At 39.0% G+C, this 20,718-nt stretch overlaps 1 protein-coding gene across 1 annotated transcript in view; it reads right to left on the bottom strand.

Annotated features, from left to right (window-relative positions):
- Positions 1–14,024, bottom strand: part of si:dkeyp-14d3.1 (transmembrane protein 132C) — a 118,594-nt gene extending 104,570 nt beyond the window's left edge. Inside the window, exon 1 of the mRNA XM_018668927.1 lies at positions 12,912–14,024. Within this exon, the coding sequence (XP_018524443.1) occupies positions 12,912–12,957 (46 nt within the window). The 5' untranslated portion in view covers positions 12,958–14,024. The remainder of the gene's footprint in view (positions 1–12,911) is intronic.
- Positions 14,025–20,718: the final 6,694 nt, after the last annotated feature.

The following is a 20,718-nucleotide window of genomic DNA, read 5'->3' as shown; positions in this document are numbered from 1 at the left end:
CAGTCAAACAGATATACAGATGCATTTGTGTTGTTTCAACTACGGCCGAAACTGTTACATTAAAGGAAGGGAATTTAAGTCCTGACTATTTAGTGTGCACAAAATGAATTGTCAAAAATTGTACTCCTCGGGGTCATGACTTTCGGTCAAATCTGAAAACACAGACACAATCCACATATTTTAAATTCATTGTGATTTATACTCAAGGATATCCATATCTCTGGTAGTCATTGAGCAGACATCCATAAATCTCCATAAAGCTTAAAAATCACAGAAAAAAGATGCTGCTCATAGCTCAATAGGACTTGACTGAGAATTTTTATGTTTTCTTCTATATTAACTTAATTCAGTGTAAGTTGTCTGCATTTCCATGGTATATTGGTAATAATATTGCTAATAGCTAATTCGGTATACTTGATAATGATATTAATTTACCAAAGTAGCAGATAAGTAGTGGTTCTCAGTTTGCCCTAGTGAGAGCCCACCGAGTTATACTTAGAAAACCCCTGCTTTATATTACAGATATGAGATAAATCTATTGAAGGCACAAATACTGCGTCTTTTCAGTCAAACCTGAAATAAAAACAGTAACCAAACTTGAATGTCATAAAAATGAAAGCTTGTTAATATCCTGCATTTAGTCAGTTGTCTATTTTTGGTGTTGTAGGTTGGAAATTTATTAAGTAAGTCAGTCTCTTGACACTTAACCTACCAGAACATAGAAACATAGTAATGATTAATATTTTTAACATTACACTGGTGAATTATGTATTTATCCTCATTATGTAGGACTATAGTGACTGCTATTATAGCAGTGGTTGATGATGTACTCTGCACAGATGCCATATGACTCCCCATCCTTTCACCCCTGAAAACAGGTCCATATCCCTCCTTCCTGCTCTAACTCAGTGCTGCACATTCTGCACTGAGCTACCATGGGGCAAAAGAGAAAAACAAATAGAGAGTGACACCAAATTAATTTGATATATTGAGGTATCTTTTTAAAAAAAACATTTTGACCTATAAAAACATGAGAATCTCTTTCCCTTTGTAGAGGGAGTGTCCATTCACTCCTCACTTCCTTGTTCCCCTCTGAAAAGAGCTTTTTATTGTGGCTCCGGATGGACTGGCTTTAAATCTGCAGTTTAACCTAAAACCTGTCAGAGTGAGAACTAACTCCTTGAACAAGTAGCTCTATTTTGGGCCAGGGAAAGAAAGCTATTAACGCAAGAGGAGAGAAATGTTTCTATTTCAGACTAGATCAGAAAGAGAGAGGAGTGTGCTTTCATGCCACTGACAAAATCTGTTAGTTTTAAAGAAATATTTCCAACCAGCAATGCAGCGGGGCACATTTTGTTTTCAAAGGCTTCCTGTCCGGCTGCCAAGTTGAACTTTATTTCAGTGATTGACAGCAATTCACTCCACACTCCAGCAAACCGGTGTGCAGGAATCCTAGAAGACTAGACGATTCCTCTTGAGCCAGTTATACAGACGCGTGCTTTCCTAATGTGTTGCAAAAATAGGTTAGGAAACAGAAGCTAATTATAATTTTAGTTCTACAAACATTTCTTAGATGCAGAGCTGCTCTGCAGGCAGAGGAAAAAATTCAGTGTTTGAGCTAATCCTCAATAGGCCAAGCTAAAGCACCACGGTTTTTCCTGGCTAAGTAATGTTAGACTGAGCCTCTATGAAAAGAAGAGAGGGGATGGGGTAGTCATTATTATGAAGCCTCATATTCTTACTGTGAGAAAGGAAAGGAAATGTGAGAAAGTCTTGGCATATTTCATTAACCCTATTAGCCGTTACACCTAGTTTACCTGTCAAGTTCATCCTAGCCATAGTTTACAGCTAATTGCTAGATAATGATTGCTGTGGTCTTTTATAAGTCTTTTACCTATATTTAATTTCTAAACCTCACTGTAATATACATGTAATCAATACAAAATGTTCAAATGTAAAAATAATGATGAGCCAAACAAACTAAATAATTGAGTCAACCTCTTTCTGATTGATTCCCGTCATTTGTCTGCAGCAAAAGACTTTAACCAATTCCTCTTCTACTCTCCAAAGAATTCAGTGTTTCAGTTCAGTGTATTTAAAGTTCACACCACCTTATTCAGTGGATGATTCTGGTGACTTGTCATCCTTTGTCAGCAGAGCTACATACTCTAAAACCTGTGAGAGAATAACAAAACAGACCTTATTCGGATGACTGACAGCCAGTCGTTCTACACTTGACTGTGCTGAAAGGTTTTATTTATTTTCTCTGGTGGTCTGAGCTGCAATGAGCTGATAAATAAATGGTTGCATAAGCTTTCAAAGAAAATAGCCGGTATCAATAATTTCTGTCACTGGTCCATGTTGTTCCCCATAAACTAATGACACTATAGTTTGACTGGAAATGGATTAAGCTCTGCCTTTGTTGGTGGTTGTTTGGCCTGTACCAAGGTTCAAATTAGAAGCACTGACAGTAAATTAACCCACAGCCCCAGAGCAGGTAACAGTAGTCGGGTTTTATATTTGAGTGTTTTTATTCAGGTATGAGTGTCATTTAAATCAGTGCTGAAGTAGATAAAAAACAGACATGTAGGGCAATTTCTAAGCACAGTGTGTAAAACCGTGGCTACACTGGTTCAGTCATACCACTGCCATTAATATGATTAAATGCTACTTCAACACTGGGCTCCTGCTACTCTCTGTATCACTGCTGCCCAGTTGTTACAGCATGGCTCTATTTCTTACAACATGAAGAGATATACCAAAAATAAATCACAAGTTCACTTCTGAGTTTCCTCTGTGAAATTGCATGCGACTCCAGATCCCTTATCAAATAATTGATAGAATTCTCCTAGATCCTATGCTTTCAGGTTTTATGTACTTTGTATGCTTTTCTTTTCTTCTTTTTTTTTGTGAAAGAGGATCTGAACTTAAGTTTTTAGTTTCTTACTGTTTGTCTCAGAGGTGGGTTCATGTTTACTGTGCCATTGCAGCAACAGAGTCATTCTTCACTTCTCATCTGTCTTCATTCACAGAAGTCTGCTGCCTCAGAGATCAACCCACCTCTCTCTGATGGTCAGCTTACAATATATTTCCAGACATATACTCATTTGGACAAAAGCTGCTTTGTTGACATGAAGGTCAGATCCTGAATATTTCTTTGGATGAACCACCCTGGTTTCCATCTCTGAAAAGACCAGATAAGTACAACACCAGACATGCTTAGTTGTTTTATAGATCCTTTCCCCTTATCATTGCTGTACTTTTTCTCACTGCTTTCCCTGTCCTTTGGCATGGATATTGTCGAAGCAGTCATGCTCACTTCAGGAATGCAGGCTTGCACTGTTTGTGTGATAAAATTCACATCTTCTGTCAAAGCAATATACATGTGTGTTAGTTCCAGACAGGCTGTAAAAAATACAACCCGACAGAGAAATCCCATATATGGACTGATTTTGGAAAACTGGCAAAAAGCTTGCAGTTTCTTCATTCTCATGGGCTAAATTAGCCATCCTACACATGGCATGTGCAATTAAGGATGGAGCACAGATTACATCACTCTGAATTTCAGCAGTTGCCATAGTCCCAGAACATCTAATTACAGGGCCTTCACACAACAATCTTCAAGGTTCTCCGAGAATGCACAAAAACAGCATGAAGCAAGACAGCAAGAGTAATCAAATGCAGCCCAGCAGGGCAAAGAAACACTTGCCAAATGCTTGTTCGCACTTATCTCAGGCTCATACCAGGGAATAGTTAGTATGTCCTCCGAGCAAATGATATCAAGACCTCCATCATTCTCAGTGGATCTTAGCCAAAATGGAGGAGGATGGAGTGAAATCTGAGAGGACAGCTGCTTTCTACTGTTTTAACATAAATAATAATTTCTGTGCATTATAGAGTGGAAAGTACCTCAGAGTATCACTCTACCAAATTAAATTCAAAGCCAAAAAACATTCAAATCAAATCTCAATATTGTTTTTGTCACATGATACTTAAAGGATACAAACTGCCATAGACTGCTATGCTGGCAAAATGCACCAAATCCATATTCAAATCCATACTATGTCTTACTATCTATACTAAACTGCTGTACAAAAAGTGCTTCTAATGGATGCAAAGACAACCACCATATTAGCCTCACTCCACTGCCTGGCAGCAAAGTTCAGAGTCAGTTCTAAGGTTTTGCTCATTACCCTCAACACAGTTAATGGCCTGCCTTCAGCTTACATTTCTGAACTTTCAACCCAGCATGCATACTGACAAACAGGGGTCAGTAAGTAAACTGTAAGTCAGTACTGTTTTATCACTCCACTCCCAGAGTTCTCTTTAATTATTCTCTGATTTTGTCTCGTATTGCAGTGTATTTTTTTATGACATTTTGTAACCTGAATGCTAAATAACAAGACTTCAAGGGTGAACTTTGGCAGAGCGAAAGTGCTAAAATTCTCACTGTCAGTGTCAAAGTACTGATGTTTAGTAGATATAACATTTTCCATTTTAGTTTAGCATGGTAGCAGGTTAACATTTGTTAATTAGCACTAAACACAACGTACAGCTGAGGCTGATGGGATGTAATTAGTTTGCAGGTACCTTGTCTAAAAGACAAACTGCTGGACAAATTAAAAATTGACCTGATGAATGAATTAATGAATGAAAAGAGAAGAGATCACCAAATGTATGGAAATATCCTTCCTGAGGGGAACATGAATTTCTACACCAAATTTCATGGCAATCCATCCAATCATTTTTGACGTATTTCAATCAGAGGGATCATCCTTTGTTTGTCACCATGAATTTTTGAACAAAATTAGCATTTCTTTTTGTCAGTGTTGATGTATTTCACTGTCACATAGATGAATAAGTCAGAGGATCACCAAAGTCATTAGGATTCCTCCTCTGAGGACCGTGAATATATAAAATCGGTTGTGATGCTCTGGGCCAAAGTGGTGGACTGACCAAGGAACCAACCAACAGACACTACCATCCACAGAGCCATTTCCAGCATGGCAAATAAAAATTATCATGATATAACTAATCCAAATTCTAATTCTGGGCAGGTGGAGAAGACAGCATTCAGCGTTGCATTAATATCCTGGATGCAGTTTTATTCCCAATTTGAATTAAACTGTAATATTTTTTAGGCTAATCCTTCGTTATCATTGGGGTCATTCTGTCTCAGCTTGGTGTGGCTCTTTCCAATTTGTGTGAAATGAAGGGCCTCTGGGTTAAGAGGAGAATCTGCAGTTGCAGATAGTGGTTCAGAATGAGCTGTGGCAGGATGTGCTAACTGCCAGCGCTGCCCCTCCTGGCCTGGGTGACACAACTGAGCACCACAGGGCCAATGACTCACGACTGCCATACTGTCTATGTTGTGACTGGACAAATCTAATCCTCCCTCGTCATCAGCTCACTGTCCCTGAGCATGAGAGAAAGAAAGCAGCATGAACGCTCCAGGCTGCCAAAAACTGGAGGACTGGAGGTTGCTGGACAGCAAGGGTAAGATGACAGCATGAAAACATGTCTTTGCTTCACGTGTAGTTGAAAAAACAGGATAAATAAATATCAGGACAATGCTTCTTAAATCCTGGAAGTCAGTGTGGGCAAGCTGACTTTTGTGCACAGTGAGTTCACACAGGGGAGTTCATTAAGTTAGAGCTACTTCTGCCAGACTAACTTGTACACTGATTGTACTCTGAAGTGGCCATTACTTTCACACTGATTAGGACCTGGTGATTATGTCAAGACTGATACACTGGCATTCCAATCACACCAAGTACCATCTAGCCAATGGTCAGTGTGCTTCAGGCTATTTACATTTAAAATTAAGTTGTAGTGAATGAACAAATGATTATTCCTTAGAGGTTCAGTATCGGCTTTAAAATCAAAGCAGCAAAGAAGCATCACATCCCATAATCAGTACCACACATTTGAAAGTCATTTTAACTCTCACACTGGTTGGTCCATTTTGAATGCATACTTTGCATATAACAAGTTCAAAACTGTTCTCTCACTGACAGAGACAAGGAAATATTGAAAACCACCTATGTATAATGACATATCACATATTGTCATGATATACATTACATGTATGTTACAGCCTCACTGGCACTGGATTTTAAGGCCAATACTGATACATACATTTTAAATCTACATTATCAATTCAGTTAAGACAAATGAACATTCTGGATATGGATTCCTTGAATTTCAAAATCAAAACTGCACTAATCAGTATTTTTTTTTTATGCATAATTAATCAAATGACTATGTGTGATTTGTTACTTATGAACCCAACTACCAATATAACATTTATAAAATACAGTATGTGATGAGGACACATACTGTAGTGTTTATGGATGAAATTACATATGACAGTAACACACTTTATGTGATCATATCCAATTTTAATTTCTTTAAAAGTTTACTTGATAATAAAACCTTTACATCAGTTGATTTGAAGTTATTTGCTTACCGACCATATTTATATTACCACTGTGATAGTGCTTTCTGGCCCTGTGTATGCAGCTGTTTATTATACTTTCTTCTTATAAAGGAATATTATAATAAATATATCAATAAATATTAATATAGAGACTGTCCCCTTTGTTGATAGTGAAAACAAGAGACAATGGAATATGTATTTGCCTGATCACTCAGAAAGGATAAGGAATGTTAATCTGTGACGTCACACTGAGGTAAAGCCCAAAGCTGCTTCACTGACAATAAAAGTGTTGATTTCACACAGTGATTTGTTTTTATATATTAATGCTCTCTGTTTCAAATTATGAAATGTGCTGTGTCAGAAGCACCTCTACATCTACCATAATTCATTCTTCATGCAGCTGTGCATTAGTCTGCTGTCTCTGATGAGAGGGCACAACAAACTCTTGTCTTCTCTCTCAGTCTTGTTCCAACTATAGCAGACAATAGTCATTATTCAGAAACAGAATGGACTGCTTAAGGGATAAAACTAATATATTTTAAAATTAAAATTCAATGGTAGTTTTGAGGCTGCTGTTCAGCATTCTACTGCATAAGCGCACCACTCTGAATCACAAAGAGGTACACGACTCTCATTTTAACATAATCTCCACAATCAATCAGCCACACCACAAAGAAGTCAATGGGCCTTGACAATATGTACCTGTCAGATCATTGCCTCTAATGCATTAAGCTCTGATGCCTCTGATAGACAGCGACAGCTCCGCACACAACCAAGTGCTCCACTCCCTCAGATGTAGTGACAGCCTTTTGTCCAGCCACCTGCCTGTGATTACTCAAATCAAAAATGCATAACCAATTGGAGTTATGGATTCATCTCCACTGACAAGAAGGAAGCAAGATCTGGCTAAGGAACAGCATGAAGCTATGCTGTCACTGGCAGGAAAAGCAGAAAATACACCTGTGATACATAAAGATTTTTTTATTTTTTTTCTATGTTGAAGTTTCAATTCCTTGTTAAAGTTCTTGCAGATGTGTTCATGTTATGTTTGTTCTCACCTTTTTGCTTGCAGGGAAAAAACACAATCGTTATAAGGAAATAAATGTCTTGAGTGTATTCACATTGTTTCCGCCAGGATATACTACATAAAAATCTAATACTGTGGGATGCTGTCTTAGCAGTTTTTGTTTTCAGGGAAAGCTCCTACTAATGACATTTTATTAATGCACTGAAGTAATAAAAACATAATCAATCCTTTTTATTCTTGTGTTTTTGACTATCACATGATTCATATTACGGTAAACAGTGAAAATGTCTTTTCTTCTGCCTCCTTCATGCAGAGTAAAAGTGTTAGACGGTTAGAAAAAGCATTTCAAGGCAAGAAATAGGTTACACTATAAAGCTGTAAATGCATAAGGTTTTTTTTTTTTTTTTTTTTTTTTTTTCTTTTTTAGGGATGTTATCTGCAGGAAATACAGCATCATATCTCAGCACTGTTAAGATGTCTGGGCAGTGTGTATGGGAGAACTTGTGGGAGGAATTTTCTTTGCAGCCTGAAAATCATAAGTTGGCTGAAATAGTTCTGTATAGTTGCGATGTAGTTGCACATGTATCAAAGCCCACAGGCCAAACTACGTAAACAGACAGAAACATCAAGGCATATGTTTAAGAGCTGAAACCATTCTTAATGAACTGTATTCCAGTGCCTCTACTCTTTCCTGAATGAGCAAGGTTTTTATGTCAGTTCTTGTGATACATTTGGTGTAAGTGTGCCCTTGAACCTGCATTATGAGACTACAGTAGGTGGTCAAATAAAGAGGTCATGTCAACCAAAGAACTGCTGCTGTAGCTTACTCAATTTCAGAGAGCTGTCAAGTATTGGGGGAACATGTTATTTCTTTTAGTTAAAGTTTTAGCCATGTTAGTGGTAGGGCTCTAGGGATAGCAACAGTGCTTTGATCTAGGCACAAATCTAGTACGGACATTCATGGTGCCCAGAGGGTGAATCCTAATGACTTATGTGATACCTCTGAGTGAATTATATTGACAACTTTTGTATGGCCTGCAATGCAATTTGGTCTCTAGAGGTTGAATCCTGCAATCCTGATTTTTTCCTCTAGTGCCACAATGAGGTAGACATTTTTGGTTTTGAATTAAATGTCTTTACAACTATTGGATGGATTACAGTGACATTTTGTAGATGTGTTCAAGGTCCCCAGAGGAATAATTCTAATTACCTTTATGATCCTTTTCATATAGATGAAAGTTTTCACTGATCCAGTGAAACAGGCAAGACTGGCACAAACATCCATAGTTGCCAAAGGATTACCGACTTTGGTGATTCCCAAACTTTTAGTCCAATAGTATGGTTGACATTTGATGTTTTGAGGGAAATTTTTCATCAAATTGATTGATATTTGATTTGGTATACACATTTGTGGCACTCAGACAGTGAAATTAACAATTCTTGCAATCCCCTGACCTTTCCTCTAGCACCATCACCAGGTCAAAATTTTAGTATGTCCAATACAATTATTATACAGCTGCACTCTGTATTTAGTTCTAATTAGTCACTGTTAGCATGTTAACATTCTAAACTTACATGATTAAAATAGTAATAATTGCATGTTTAACATGTTTAACATCTTTGTCATCGTGACTATGTTGGCATGATAATGTTAGCAGCCTCACGGAGCCACTAGCATAGCTATAAACCCACAGTCCTGTTTTAAGTTTATTCTATTGCACAATATTTTTTTAAATTATGAGCTCTAAATCCAATAATTATGAACTGAAATTGTCTGTGTAGTCTAAGTTTATTATTATCAATGAATGACTTTCTTTACATTAAAGTATGAGTTTGTAGCAGTGTGCATTTGGATGTGAACTGGTGGTCTTGGGTGTTTTCCTGATGCTGCACCATATCTAACCGAGGCAGACAGTCTGGCTGTGAACTCCCCGACAAATTTATGAGGAGGAGGTCCTCTGTTCAGACACAACTATCCACTGATGAAAGCACACACAAACACCGCATCAGCACGTTTGTCAGTTATTACAATGACCCCCACCCCTCCACACATGCACATTCACAGCCCTTCCCTTTAAAGCTTTTACACAGATTTCCTACATTCACCTTCCCTAATCATGAAATTTGATTAAATTGAATGTGAGATCATGGCAGTTATAAAGAGCCAATTAACACAGGGCAGATGTGCTTCGTGGAGATATTACAGGACATTATACTGATGATATATGAATTTATGGGGGCAAAAAGCCTCTTTTGACTCAGTGATTGGAAAGCTACAATGTATGCCTCCCACACACACACTAAGTATAATGAGCAGTACAGGGGATTTAGATGAGAGTCCACCTACCCACTGTGTTTGATAAAATGGTCATTAAAAAACAAAGGTGTACATTTTGACGTACAAACATATAGCGTGAAACATTTGCGATGGTTGGTACACAATAGTGAAGTTCAAACCCAGAGTGTGCCGTGCTGCTGCTACTGTGCCTCTTTTCTTTTCTCCTTCCAAGAAGAGGAACGACAGAAAACACCCAAGCTACACCAAATTGGATCTGAGACATTGAAAAAAAAATCTTCCTTTTTATCAGTGTCCTCTGTCACAAATCTCAGAGGTGCACCACAGTCTGCTCAAAGCACAGCTGGAAAGTAGCCTTGATAAAAATACCACCAAGCCAGGGATTTCTTCTGCTCTTTTCATGTTCTCTGATCCGTATACAAACACCATAACTGAGTTAACACCAGCTAAATGACATTGCAGGTCTATCCAATGGAGACTCGCTGAAGACAGAGGCTCATTTAAATTTTAACGACCATATGCTCCTGATAAAAGCATAATTGATGCTGTCAAAAGGTTTTAAGCAGAACTTAGGATTAGTAGTTCTCAATTAGAGTTCCTGGACTTAATTTAAAATCTTCCAGAGCAATAAAAAACTAGGAGGACAAGGAGTAAAGCTGAAATGAAAATATCCAGTGTTGATGAAGTCAGGCCTCTTAGTTGTGTGGTGGTCTTTAATTCTGCAAAAACATTCCCACTGATTTAATTTCAATTAGAAATAGACATATGACACTCTATAACCAATTTATGTAGCAAAGTATAAAGACCAACATAATTAGAGAAAAATATTTTCTTCTCTCAGATGGAAGTTAACATGTTTTTGCATACACCTCTGTTATTCCATTGATTTGTGTCATACTTTTCTTTTCCAGTAAATTTTGAAGAGTCTGTTTTCTGTGCAATATGTCACCCCTCTCTTTTATTTCATGGTCTTTCCTTGCTCAAGGACATGAGTTGCAAGGCTTTAAGGACTGCCAGGGGCAAAAGAAGAAGAGCTGGATGTGTGCCACAGCACTGGGGTGCAGGACCACAGCAGTGGATCATTCTGAAGACAATTACAGATCAAAACTCTCCACTGAGAAAGAGCCTAGGAATCTCTGCAGGCTTAATAAAATGCTGGTCTTCCAAAGAAATCCTACAGGACAAGCCGCATCCCTTGACGGGGATATAGACGCATGAGGACAGACGCACAGCGGAGACAAGAGACGGCATGGGCTGTGTGCTTAGTACTTAAAGATGTAGACTGAAGGCTATCCTTGCTTGATCCCCTTTTGGATCTTGTTAAGCTCAAGGATAAGACGAAGGGAGGGAAGATTGGATATTCCTCTCAGGAATCCCAGCAAGGTATCTCACTAGTACACACCTAGTGGCTTCAATTACTACAGAGGACAGACTTTTTAAAATAAAAGAAATAAGGCCAGTTCTCTAAACGCAGAAAAAAGACCTTTAGGCCTTATCTTTGCTTTATCACAATGACATTTTATTCTGCAGATTTTTGGGCAGTATTTTAGGTCTGGTAACTCCCTGCCCTGATAATATTTTCACTTTTCAAACAAAGGCTATTGTCACAGTCGCACCACAAGTACCAGAAGATCTCCCTCCCTAATTATGGCTTCATTATGCCATGCAGGCATTTTTCTAGCATGGATCTGATCCTCTCATTTCCTGCAGTGTGTTATCAATTTTCATCACTATTCACAGTGAGAAGCTATGTCCTGCAGCTTTATGACACACAATGCTCAATTAGGATCATACTGTGTATGGTTACCGTGAAGGCCTTGGCATATGGCAAACATCATTATCATACACTTCAAGCCAGTGAGTCAGCACTCATAACAGAGACACTGTCAAATAAGAGTCATCCTCTGAGCCCTGACAAAGAAGCATTATCAAGGTGTACGTGCACAATGGAAGAATCAGTGTGAGAGTGTAGAGTGGTAACTTTCTACTCCCACAGAGCCTTTCATTCTATAGGGAATCAGTGTAGGTGTTTCTTCTGTTTGGCTCATGACTGATAATTGATTAGCCGTAGGCTTTTATATGGAAATAATCAGATTATTCTTGGTTTCAAGGAAAAGGGGCAAACAAGATGTTGTCACTGGTTAAGAAAGATGTTTTTCATTGCAACTGATTGAAGGTGACTATTTGCAGCTGTAAAAAAAAAAAGCTTAACAGATTATTTAACTTAAAGGTATGACATCAAAAGCTCCTTCTCTTTGATAAGAGAGGAAGCTGCTGAAGCCAGGTCTCACCTGGAGATAATATTCACAACACTGGGCAGGATACATTTTCCAAACAGCATTTTACTTTAAAACCTTTTCCCACAAGACAGAGCAGATTCATTAGCCAGACCACCAGCTACCCTCAGATCTGTATACTCTGGCTGCAGGGCACCCAAAGTTAATGGTGCTTTCCTCCATGTGGCACTAAATGATTGATGCAACATCATGTGCACTGACACTGAAATTTATATTGTCTCTGTTTTAACAAAAACTCAAAAAAAGTATTTTTATAGCATGATGTGATGCTGTTATTGTCATGTTGTGATTTGAGCTCACCACTGCAGGCCTGTGTAACTTTTCCCATCAAATAAATTATGGGCTTTGAGATTAATTTTGATGTAATAGCCTGACAAGCCACGAGGTAATAAAAGCCCCAGTGCTTCTGTTGCACAGGAGAATCCCTGTCACATTGAAATATTCATGAGATAAATGTTATTTAAGGTCAGAGCTGCTCTGGGTATATTGAACAGGTGCAAAGCCACTGAGCACTGTCTGCAGTGGATTCTTCACAAGACATAATATATAAGTGACTATATATTATGAACTTTAATTGTTTTCAGGGAGTATAAGTACATTAGATGCCTGCACTATAATAGCTTACTGTATGGCACATCAGTTGAGATAATAGAAGACTGACACCCTCATATAGCAGTGACTCACAGCACTGCCCTGTCTCCCCTGCTTCTCTTTTTCAGGTGGGCTGCAGTTTCTATTCAGCTGCTTTATGTCTGGCTGTATATTGTTTGTTTTAAAGACAAAGAAAAGACAAGAAAACACACATCATTAGTTAAGAGTGGACTAGAACACATACAGACAAATTGTGCTTACCTCCCAAAAGTAACAGCGCCGACTGAAGCGCGAGGATATGCAACATGTTTCTTAAAGCCGTTAGGAAAACAAGAATCCCCCCCAAAAAACTGTATGGAAGCCGAAGTGGCTTAAATAAAAGGAAAAAATCCTACTTGCGGCATCGGTGGTAAAAAATGAAAAAGCATCTTTTCTGGTAAAATGTCATGCCTCATCCAGTCATATGCAAATGCTAAAAAATCATAGCGCGTGTGAACAAGTTTTTTCGAGAGCCTCTTCAGTCCTGTCTTATCAACTTGTTTTTGTCAGAAAAAATCAAATATTGAAGAGAAGGAACTTGCGCGCAGCTTTGCATCACTCTCTGAAGCATGTTTGGAGGAGAAGACGCTTAGATGGCTGGTAAAACCACAACGAAACGTCTGCTGCGATACATTTTCATAACAATTCTCTCAGAGTTCCAAATCAATTTTATCCCCACAAAACCCCCCCAACTGAAAATGTATTCAATCCTTTTCCCTCAGTTGCTCAGTTTGTCTGCTCTGTATCCTCCACATCACCGGTTTCCTGAAGTTGGCTGCTGTGTGCGTATAGTCCAACAATTTGTGACGAATAAAAGCAGTTCCCGCCCGACATCATGTGCGTTGAGATATATATAAAAGTGGAGAACTTAAAGTCGCAACAGCATACAGGTCAGCATACATCCACACCCAGGCACCCTCGGGATTCTGTGAAGTCCTGACCGAGCGCAACTCCAGCAGCACCCTGCAGCCACAGCGGAGCGCACAGAGCTCTACTCTCCGAGCCAAATGTTCAGCTGCCACTTCTAATTAGACTTTGGCACCAGGTGGTTTAAATATTCTGCCAAAGTCCGATTTCAAGCCTTCATCTGTCTATGCATGTGCAGACAGGCTATAGGCTACAGTTTCAGTGGAGCTTACGCATTGTCAGCCCGTCCAATGCGCGTCGAGAGGAGCGGAGAAGAAGAAAACCTATAGCAGTGACAATAACTGGCAGTGGCGTACATCGGGGGGCGTGAGGCGCTCCGGGAACGCATCAGGGAACATGAAACATTTTTATCAAACACTTTTACTCAAATGAATTCGCATTAAACCCAAAGGCATCTCCCTCTAAGTGCTGTTCGTCCTCACACAGGACTGTCAGAGCGCGTTTTTAACCAAAGTCATACCTTTACAGCTTCTCTAAATATAGTTTCCTATCGACACCGTCGCCCTCTGTGAACAAAACGAATGACTTAAAAAGTTGTTATCGGACAGGTCGAGTTGATTGCATGAATGCGCCACTTGGCAGGCACTAGCGACCCCGTGTGGCATGAGAACTGAGAAAAAAGCTCAGTGCCGCTCAGGTGTGGAAGTGGACGACAGACGGTGACAGACATATGACACTGTGGATACTGCAGAGATAAAATTAGAAATCAATGTCTAAAGTGAATGACAGCGAAAAAATAACGAATGTGATGTAAGTATGTCACTTCTTACGTCTTGACTGTGCCATGTTATTCTCCATTTTATCACTGCAGCATGTTGAGGCATGTCTGTAGAGCTCAGCAGGGCGTTTCTAGTGTCCTTGTTACATTTACAGACTACTTCTACCGGGACATCATTCATTCGTTCTATTTTTCCATACTTATTCCTATTCATTACCATCAGGGACAAAAGGTTATCCAAGCACATGTGTTCAACAGCCTTCTAAAATGACATAGATGACCACCCTACAAGATTAAAAGCTCTTTTCATAAGGTAGCGATGTCCAGCAAACAGATATACATGGCTATATCACCTCAAATGTGAACAAGATATATGGCTTTATACAGTATTTGGTATTATACAGTATATACGGTATGTACAGTATTTTCAGTTTCTTTGAATTCATTTGTTGGGGCTCCGCTGATGAATTCATCAAAACTGAAACACCAAAATTGAAATGAAATGGTTTATTACTGTAATCTGGTAATTGATTAAACCGTGAGCCACATGGTCGATTTTTTTGCAGTGCAGTCCAGATGGTGTTGTGAAGGGAAGATAAATAAAGATCCATGAACACTAAATACAGAACCATCAGATGAGTCAGTCACAGTCTAATCATTCTTTTCCTCAGGATTTGTTTTATTGCTTTACTTGCCTGCCTGTGCTGTGTAAGGTTAGGACCTCACATTAGTTTGGTTTGCATTTTGATTGTGAGAAAGTGAGAGCCATGCTGTTTTGAGATTTTGTAATTAATGTAATGATTACTTTGTAAAATTTCACAAAGGAAGGTGATGTTTATTAATCAAAATTAATCACATAGTAAGGGACCAAATATTTTCTAACTATTTTAATTGTGCAGAACTAAAATTGTATGTATGTGACCTAATGATACTTTATGTGGGGAAATAAATGCATGGTCTGTTTTACAAAACATCACACTCTTACATCAAAAGCACAAATTTAATATAATTAAGTTATATGAATGTGGAAAGTGGTATCACAACCTATACTTCCACTCTGTATGGGGTGTATGCAGCAGTTCATATTTAAAAAGGCCTGACAAAGAGAGAGAAAATCACCCAGGACACTACTTACATTCACACAGAGAGTGTGGCTGTTGTGAAGATGTTTGCAAAGCTAAGCGTAAGTCTGAAATCTCTTTGACCACTAAATCATAGTTACAGTCACTGCATCTGTCCTAATTTAAGGCATCCTTTCTGGTTGACTTCAAATTCCATTTTTCTCCTCAAGAAGCCAAGCTTTCACTCCCTATGAAATGTGCGCAATTTGATCCTGGAAACAAATTCACTCTTGTACAGCTGCAAAAAGCATTAGAGGTGGGGGGAGGACAAAAGTGTTGATGTAGAGCAGTCACTTCCCTGGCTTTAATGGTGGGGTGGAACTACTCACACAAAGGCTGGGAGCAGTCCAAAAGTAGCTCATTTTTAGAGCCTGACACTCAGTCAGATCCCTTGAAGACCATGCTACACTGAGGTCCATTCAACTGCTGGAAATCAGGGAGAGCACCAGACAGAGCCAGGGTGGTTTAGGTTACATCGTCTCTAGCTGCGAGTCATTAACAAAAGTAGCTGAACTCCTCTTAGTTCTGCACATGGTAAGTCCATTTCCCTGACTAAATTACCAATACATTGGCTCCCATAAAAACTCACAAACCATCCATCTCCCTCCCTAAAGATGATAAGACACATTAGATTTGGAAGAATACATTTTTAAAAACAGAAGCACAAGCCTAGGGCAGTATTTGAACAGCTATATAGGAGGCAAAGATACAAGCAATTGTGTCTTGACAGATGTGACGTTTAGATCTGCAGACCTCTCCTAGGACAGGTGACAGACTTTGATGTCTGGAGAAAGGTCTTGAGTCTTTGATGTCTTGAAAAAGATCTGGAAGCTTTCATGCCTTGAAAATAGAGTGAAGACTGAAATGCCAGACACAGTCAGATAGAACACACTGTATTTCTACTGTCAGACACCTATTGCCACATTTTACTTTGGAATGTTAGGTAATTCAGTTTCCTGTAAGGACACAGAGTTTCTGTCAAGAATACTAAAGCCAGCTACGCATATATATTATAGCTTTTGTGGAATATTCAGATATTAGGAGTACCAAATTGGGTAAGCAGAAACACACCAGAGGCTGTGTTTTTGAAGTTTCCCATTGTCACCCCATAACCTTCAGTAGGTCCCCAGGGGTATATACGATCCCATCCTCTATATTATACATAATGAATCGTCCCTTGTGTCTTCTTTTGGATGGTATCCTTCATCTGTGACCTTAACCAGCTTCAGTAGCTTGTCCTCCAGTCAGTTGGTAGACAGGAGGCCCAAATTCATCACCACCTTTCATTCTCCTCCCCTGGCCTATCTGATCTATGATAGCATTAATAATAACCGCTGCAGAATGCCCTGTCGCCCTCTGTGCCTTGCCCACTCCCGACCCGCACAGATTACCACCAGCCATTCACAGCCCATTAAAACTGTATTTACTTATCAGCCTCTCCAGGGCCATCACTCTGTTTTCAAGACTGATGCCCAGAGGGAAGGCAAAGAGTGACCTTCCTATGGCCTACAGTGCTGTAAGTCACTAGTCCCAAATGATTTGTCCTTTATTTTGTGGCCTAAACTCTACTGAAAGCCATGTTAGTGCCTTCCAATAACAGGACATAAACACTTAAATAACTATTTAGAATGAGAAATAAAGGATGTTTCTATAGAGCAACTATAATCAATAGTTTCATGTTAAAGGAATAGTTAGACATGTTGATGAAATACAAATATTTACTTTTTTCTAAATAGTTACATTAAAAATACAGCTCTCATATATGTCCATTAAATTTGAAGCTACAAATAGCAGTCACTTAGCTTAGCCTATCAGAAAGACTGGAAACAGATGGAAACTGTTGTTGCCTGACTCTGTCCAACATTGACAAACTCCACCTATCAGCACCTCTAAAGCTCATTAATAACACATTATATCTTGTTGGTTTACCTTGAACAAAAAAGTCTGCAAGTTGCCATTTTACAAGGGGTTTTGTGCCACACTGTTTAGTATTTTCTACATTGGAGGACTGGGTGCCCAAAAAATCTAAGTATTCCTTTAATCAATCATATGCTTGCATGCATGTAAAAGGTGCCTGTCATTATGATTAACCCACAGATAATTATCATCAGACTGCAGTTACTCTCAGCTCTACAGATTGTAGTTACTACACCAAACTTAATAACTAGTTAGAGAACATTTTACACTTAAAGAACCAGATATTTTTCTCAGTATTTAGAGTAAAACAGTAAAAACAAAACTAGCAGTTTACTAGGATACTAATGTTGGATAGTTCCTTTTGCTCTCAAAACCACACCAATTTTTTGTGGCATAGATTCCACAAGATGTTGGAAACATTCCTTTGAGATTCTGGTACATGTTGACATGACTGCATCACATAATTTCTGCAGATTTGTCAGTTGCACATTCATACTGCCAGTATCCCATTCTGTTACATCCCATAGGTTCTGTTGGATTTAGATTTGATAACTGGGGAGGCCAATGAAGTACACTGAACTTGTCATGTTCATGAAACCACCTACAGCAGCCTAGACTGTTAACACATGGCAGGTTTGGTCTGTGTATTATGCTGGTGCTGCTTGTCATCTACATGCCTTAGCAGATTTATCAGACCAGGCTTTCCAGTCTTCAGCCTGTGCCCACTGCATCCTTAGATTTCTCTTGTTGGCTGTTCAACATGGTCTTGTGCTGTTGTAGTCCATCAGTCTCAATGTTCAACGCATTCTGAGATGCTTCTCTGCTCACCACAGTTGTAAAGAGTAGTTATCTGAGTTACCATAGACTTTCTGTCAGCTCCAACCAGTCTGGGTATCATCAACAAGGTGTTTCTGTCTGCAGAACTGCTGCTTACTGGATGGTTTTTATTGTTCACACCATTCTGGGTAAAACCTAGAGAATGTTGTGTGTGAAAATCCCAGGAGATCAGCAGTTTCAGAAATACTCAAATATATGTTATTTATATATATTTTACCACAGTCAAAGTCATGAAGATCACATTTTTCACCATTCTGATGTTTAAAGTGAACATTAAATGAAGCTCCATAATTGCATGAATAAGCACTTGTTCCTAATAAAGTGCTCAGTGAGTCTACATTATTTTGGTGGCCATGAAAACATACTGTAACTCCAAACGAATGCTTCACATCTGCTCAGTGTGTAAATAGGCAAATAATGTACTATATTGTTAGCAGCATCAACTTTAAACCTGACATGTCAGTGTTTTCTGTTGCCCCAAAGTAGCCAGAAATTAACTTATTGTAGGTTTAAGGTATCAAACCATCGCTACATTGGTTGACACTACAGCTCCCACTACCTCTGTAATTTTCTAAGGTGTTTTCTGACATATTACCATGCTGAAATACTTCAAAGGCAAATGTCACACTACTGTCAAGTTATAATGACCACACTATTAGTACTTCAGAGCATTACCCTGTTTGCCTCAAAGTAATTTACAAGTTCCTTATTGTTTTGGTTAGGTTGACTGCATATCTGCCATTATATTTGACTGACAGCTGAGCAATCATGATAGCATACGTGGGACAAGGTGAACTCTCCTCATTCTTCCTTACACAGACAGTTATTTCTTATCAGCTAGAATGTGTCATGGTCTACTTTGGGTGTGCTTAACTTCCCCTGACCTTTAAAAGGGCTGATTATTTCTATCCACAATCTTCACTTGGCAATATGCTGCCAGCACAAAAGGATATTAGGCCCAGACCTGCCGGTCTGATAACTCTAGCTCTCAGTATGGAACTGAGGAAAACCAAACCACAATGCCCTGCCTATTATCATTCACTGCCTCCACCTTCACCTTCACCATTGGTATTCTATCACCTTTCACCTCAGTGTGCAGCTCTTTCAGGAGCTGAGGAGTTCTGTGTGTGTTCTGTTTTATTACATCTTAAAAGTACTTTGTATCCATGGTAATTAACTTCTCCTTTATGCATCACCCTCCCGGGACAAATTACACAGCTTTGCATCTCCCAGAATACTTTGTAGCTACGTAAATCTCCTTGGTGTTAGGAGACTCCCATGCCTCCAGCTCCCCTTGGCAGCACTATTTGATAAAAATAGAGGGAATCTAAAAGGGACCAACAGGTCTAAATGTTTAATAGATTCTTACTTTACTTGTGGTAATCTCATAATCAGGGGTTTGAGGGGGTCACATCTATCACCCAGGGAACAAATAAAAGTCTTATTGTGTCCTGCTCCTTTTCACCTCAGGAGGAAATGTGAACCAGATAAATGATGGCCTTGTTTCAAGAAAGGCTCAATCTGTTGCCAACGATTTGTGGCCTACAAAGTAATTCCGATACCATTCTTTGTATTGATAGATGGGGCCTAAATTTAATAAAGAACCAATTTACTCGTAAGGGGTATAGGAACGGAACTGCAGTTATCTTCCCTCTTTTCCCCCTCTTTGTCTCCATCCTCCAATCCAACTCAAAAATTGATGGCAGGAAAAGGACAAACAACACTAAGAGTGATGTTTTTGATAAAGCATTGTTCTTAACTACTACCATTACTCTTTGATACCTATAATCCCAGTGAGTTGTTTCATCACATTACTATATCAGTGTGAAACGTTTGTGACTTTGTGAGGTCATTGTTGGTTATGTGGGTTAAATGCTTAATGCTTAAAGAGGAGTGAAACAAACAACTGCTTAAAAAACTCAAACAAGCGAAGTAGTTTCAGTCATTTTAAGTTGTGCATTTCCTCAGGGAGAATTCCAATAATAGTGACTTAGAGGATTTTTGCAAAAGCAGTTACGTTTTGATGATCACAAGCACTTGAAATTGAATGCTTTATAAACGATACTGATGCTTGCCCCCCCCAACACACACACACACACACACTTTTTTTCATGTCCAAACGCTGGATGCATCGTGCCACCTGCTGTTACTGTTGTCTGACAAGAAACAGTATGCTCCCGTGGCCACATGGTGGTAAAGGTACAAATTAACTTCAGAGTGAGAAAAAAAGATTGTCTGCTTCATCAGGGAACCCCGACAGGTGTGTGCACAAAGACTCTGGAACTTATCACTGCTAGGTTTGTATAGGGAGAGGTAAAGTAGATTATTCATGAGCACATGGCTTGAAAACAGAGGGTAAATTGAGCGTGGTTGGGAAATAGCAAAAGAGACTTCAGCCACATTAGAGGGATTCTGAGCAAGCTGCCATCCGTTCAGGGAACAATGCTTTATTGATCAGGTGACTTGGATGTGAAAATAATAACCGACTTGAAGGTGACAAAATTGGAAT

The sequence above is a fragment of the Lates calcarifer genome, linkage group LG13, assembly GCF_001640805.2.
Source record: "Lates calcarifer isolate ASB-BC8 linkage group LG13, TLL_Latcal_v3, whole genome shotgun sequence".
In the NCBI taxonomy this organism is placed as follows: Eukaryota; Metazoa; Chordata; class Actinopteri; family Centropomidae; genus Lates; species Lates calcarifer.
The sequence above is the reverse complement of the archived record's forward strand: the minus strand, read 5'-3'. Positions and strand labels throughout refer to the sequence as shown.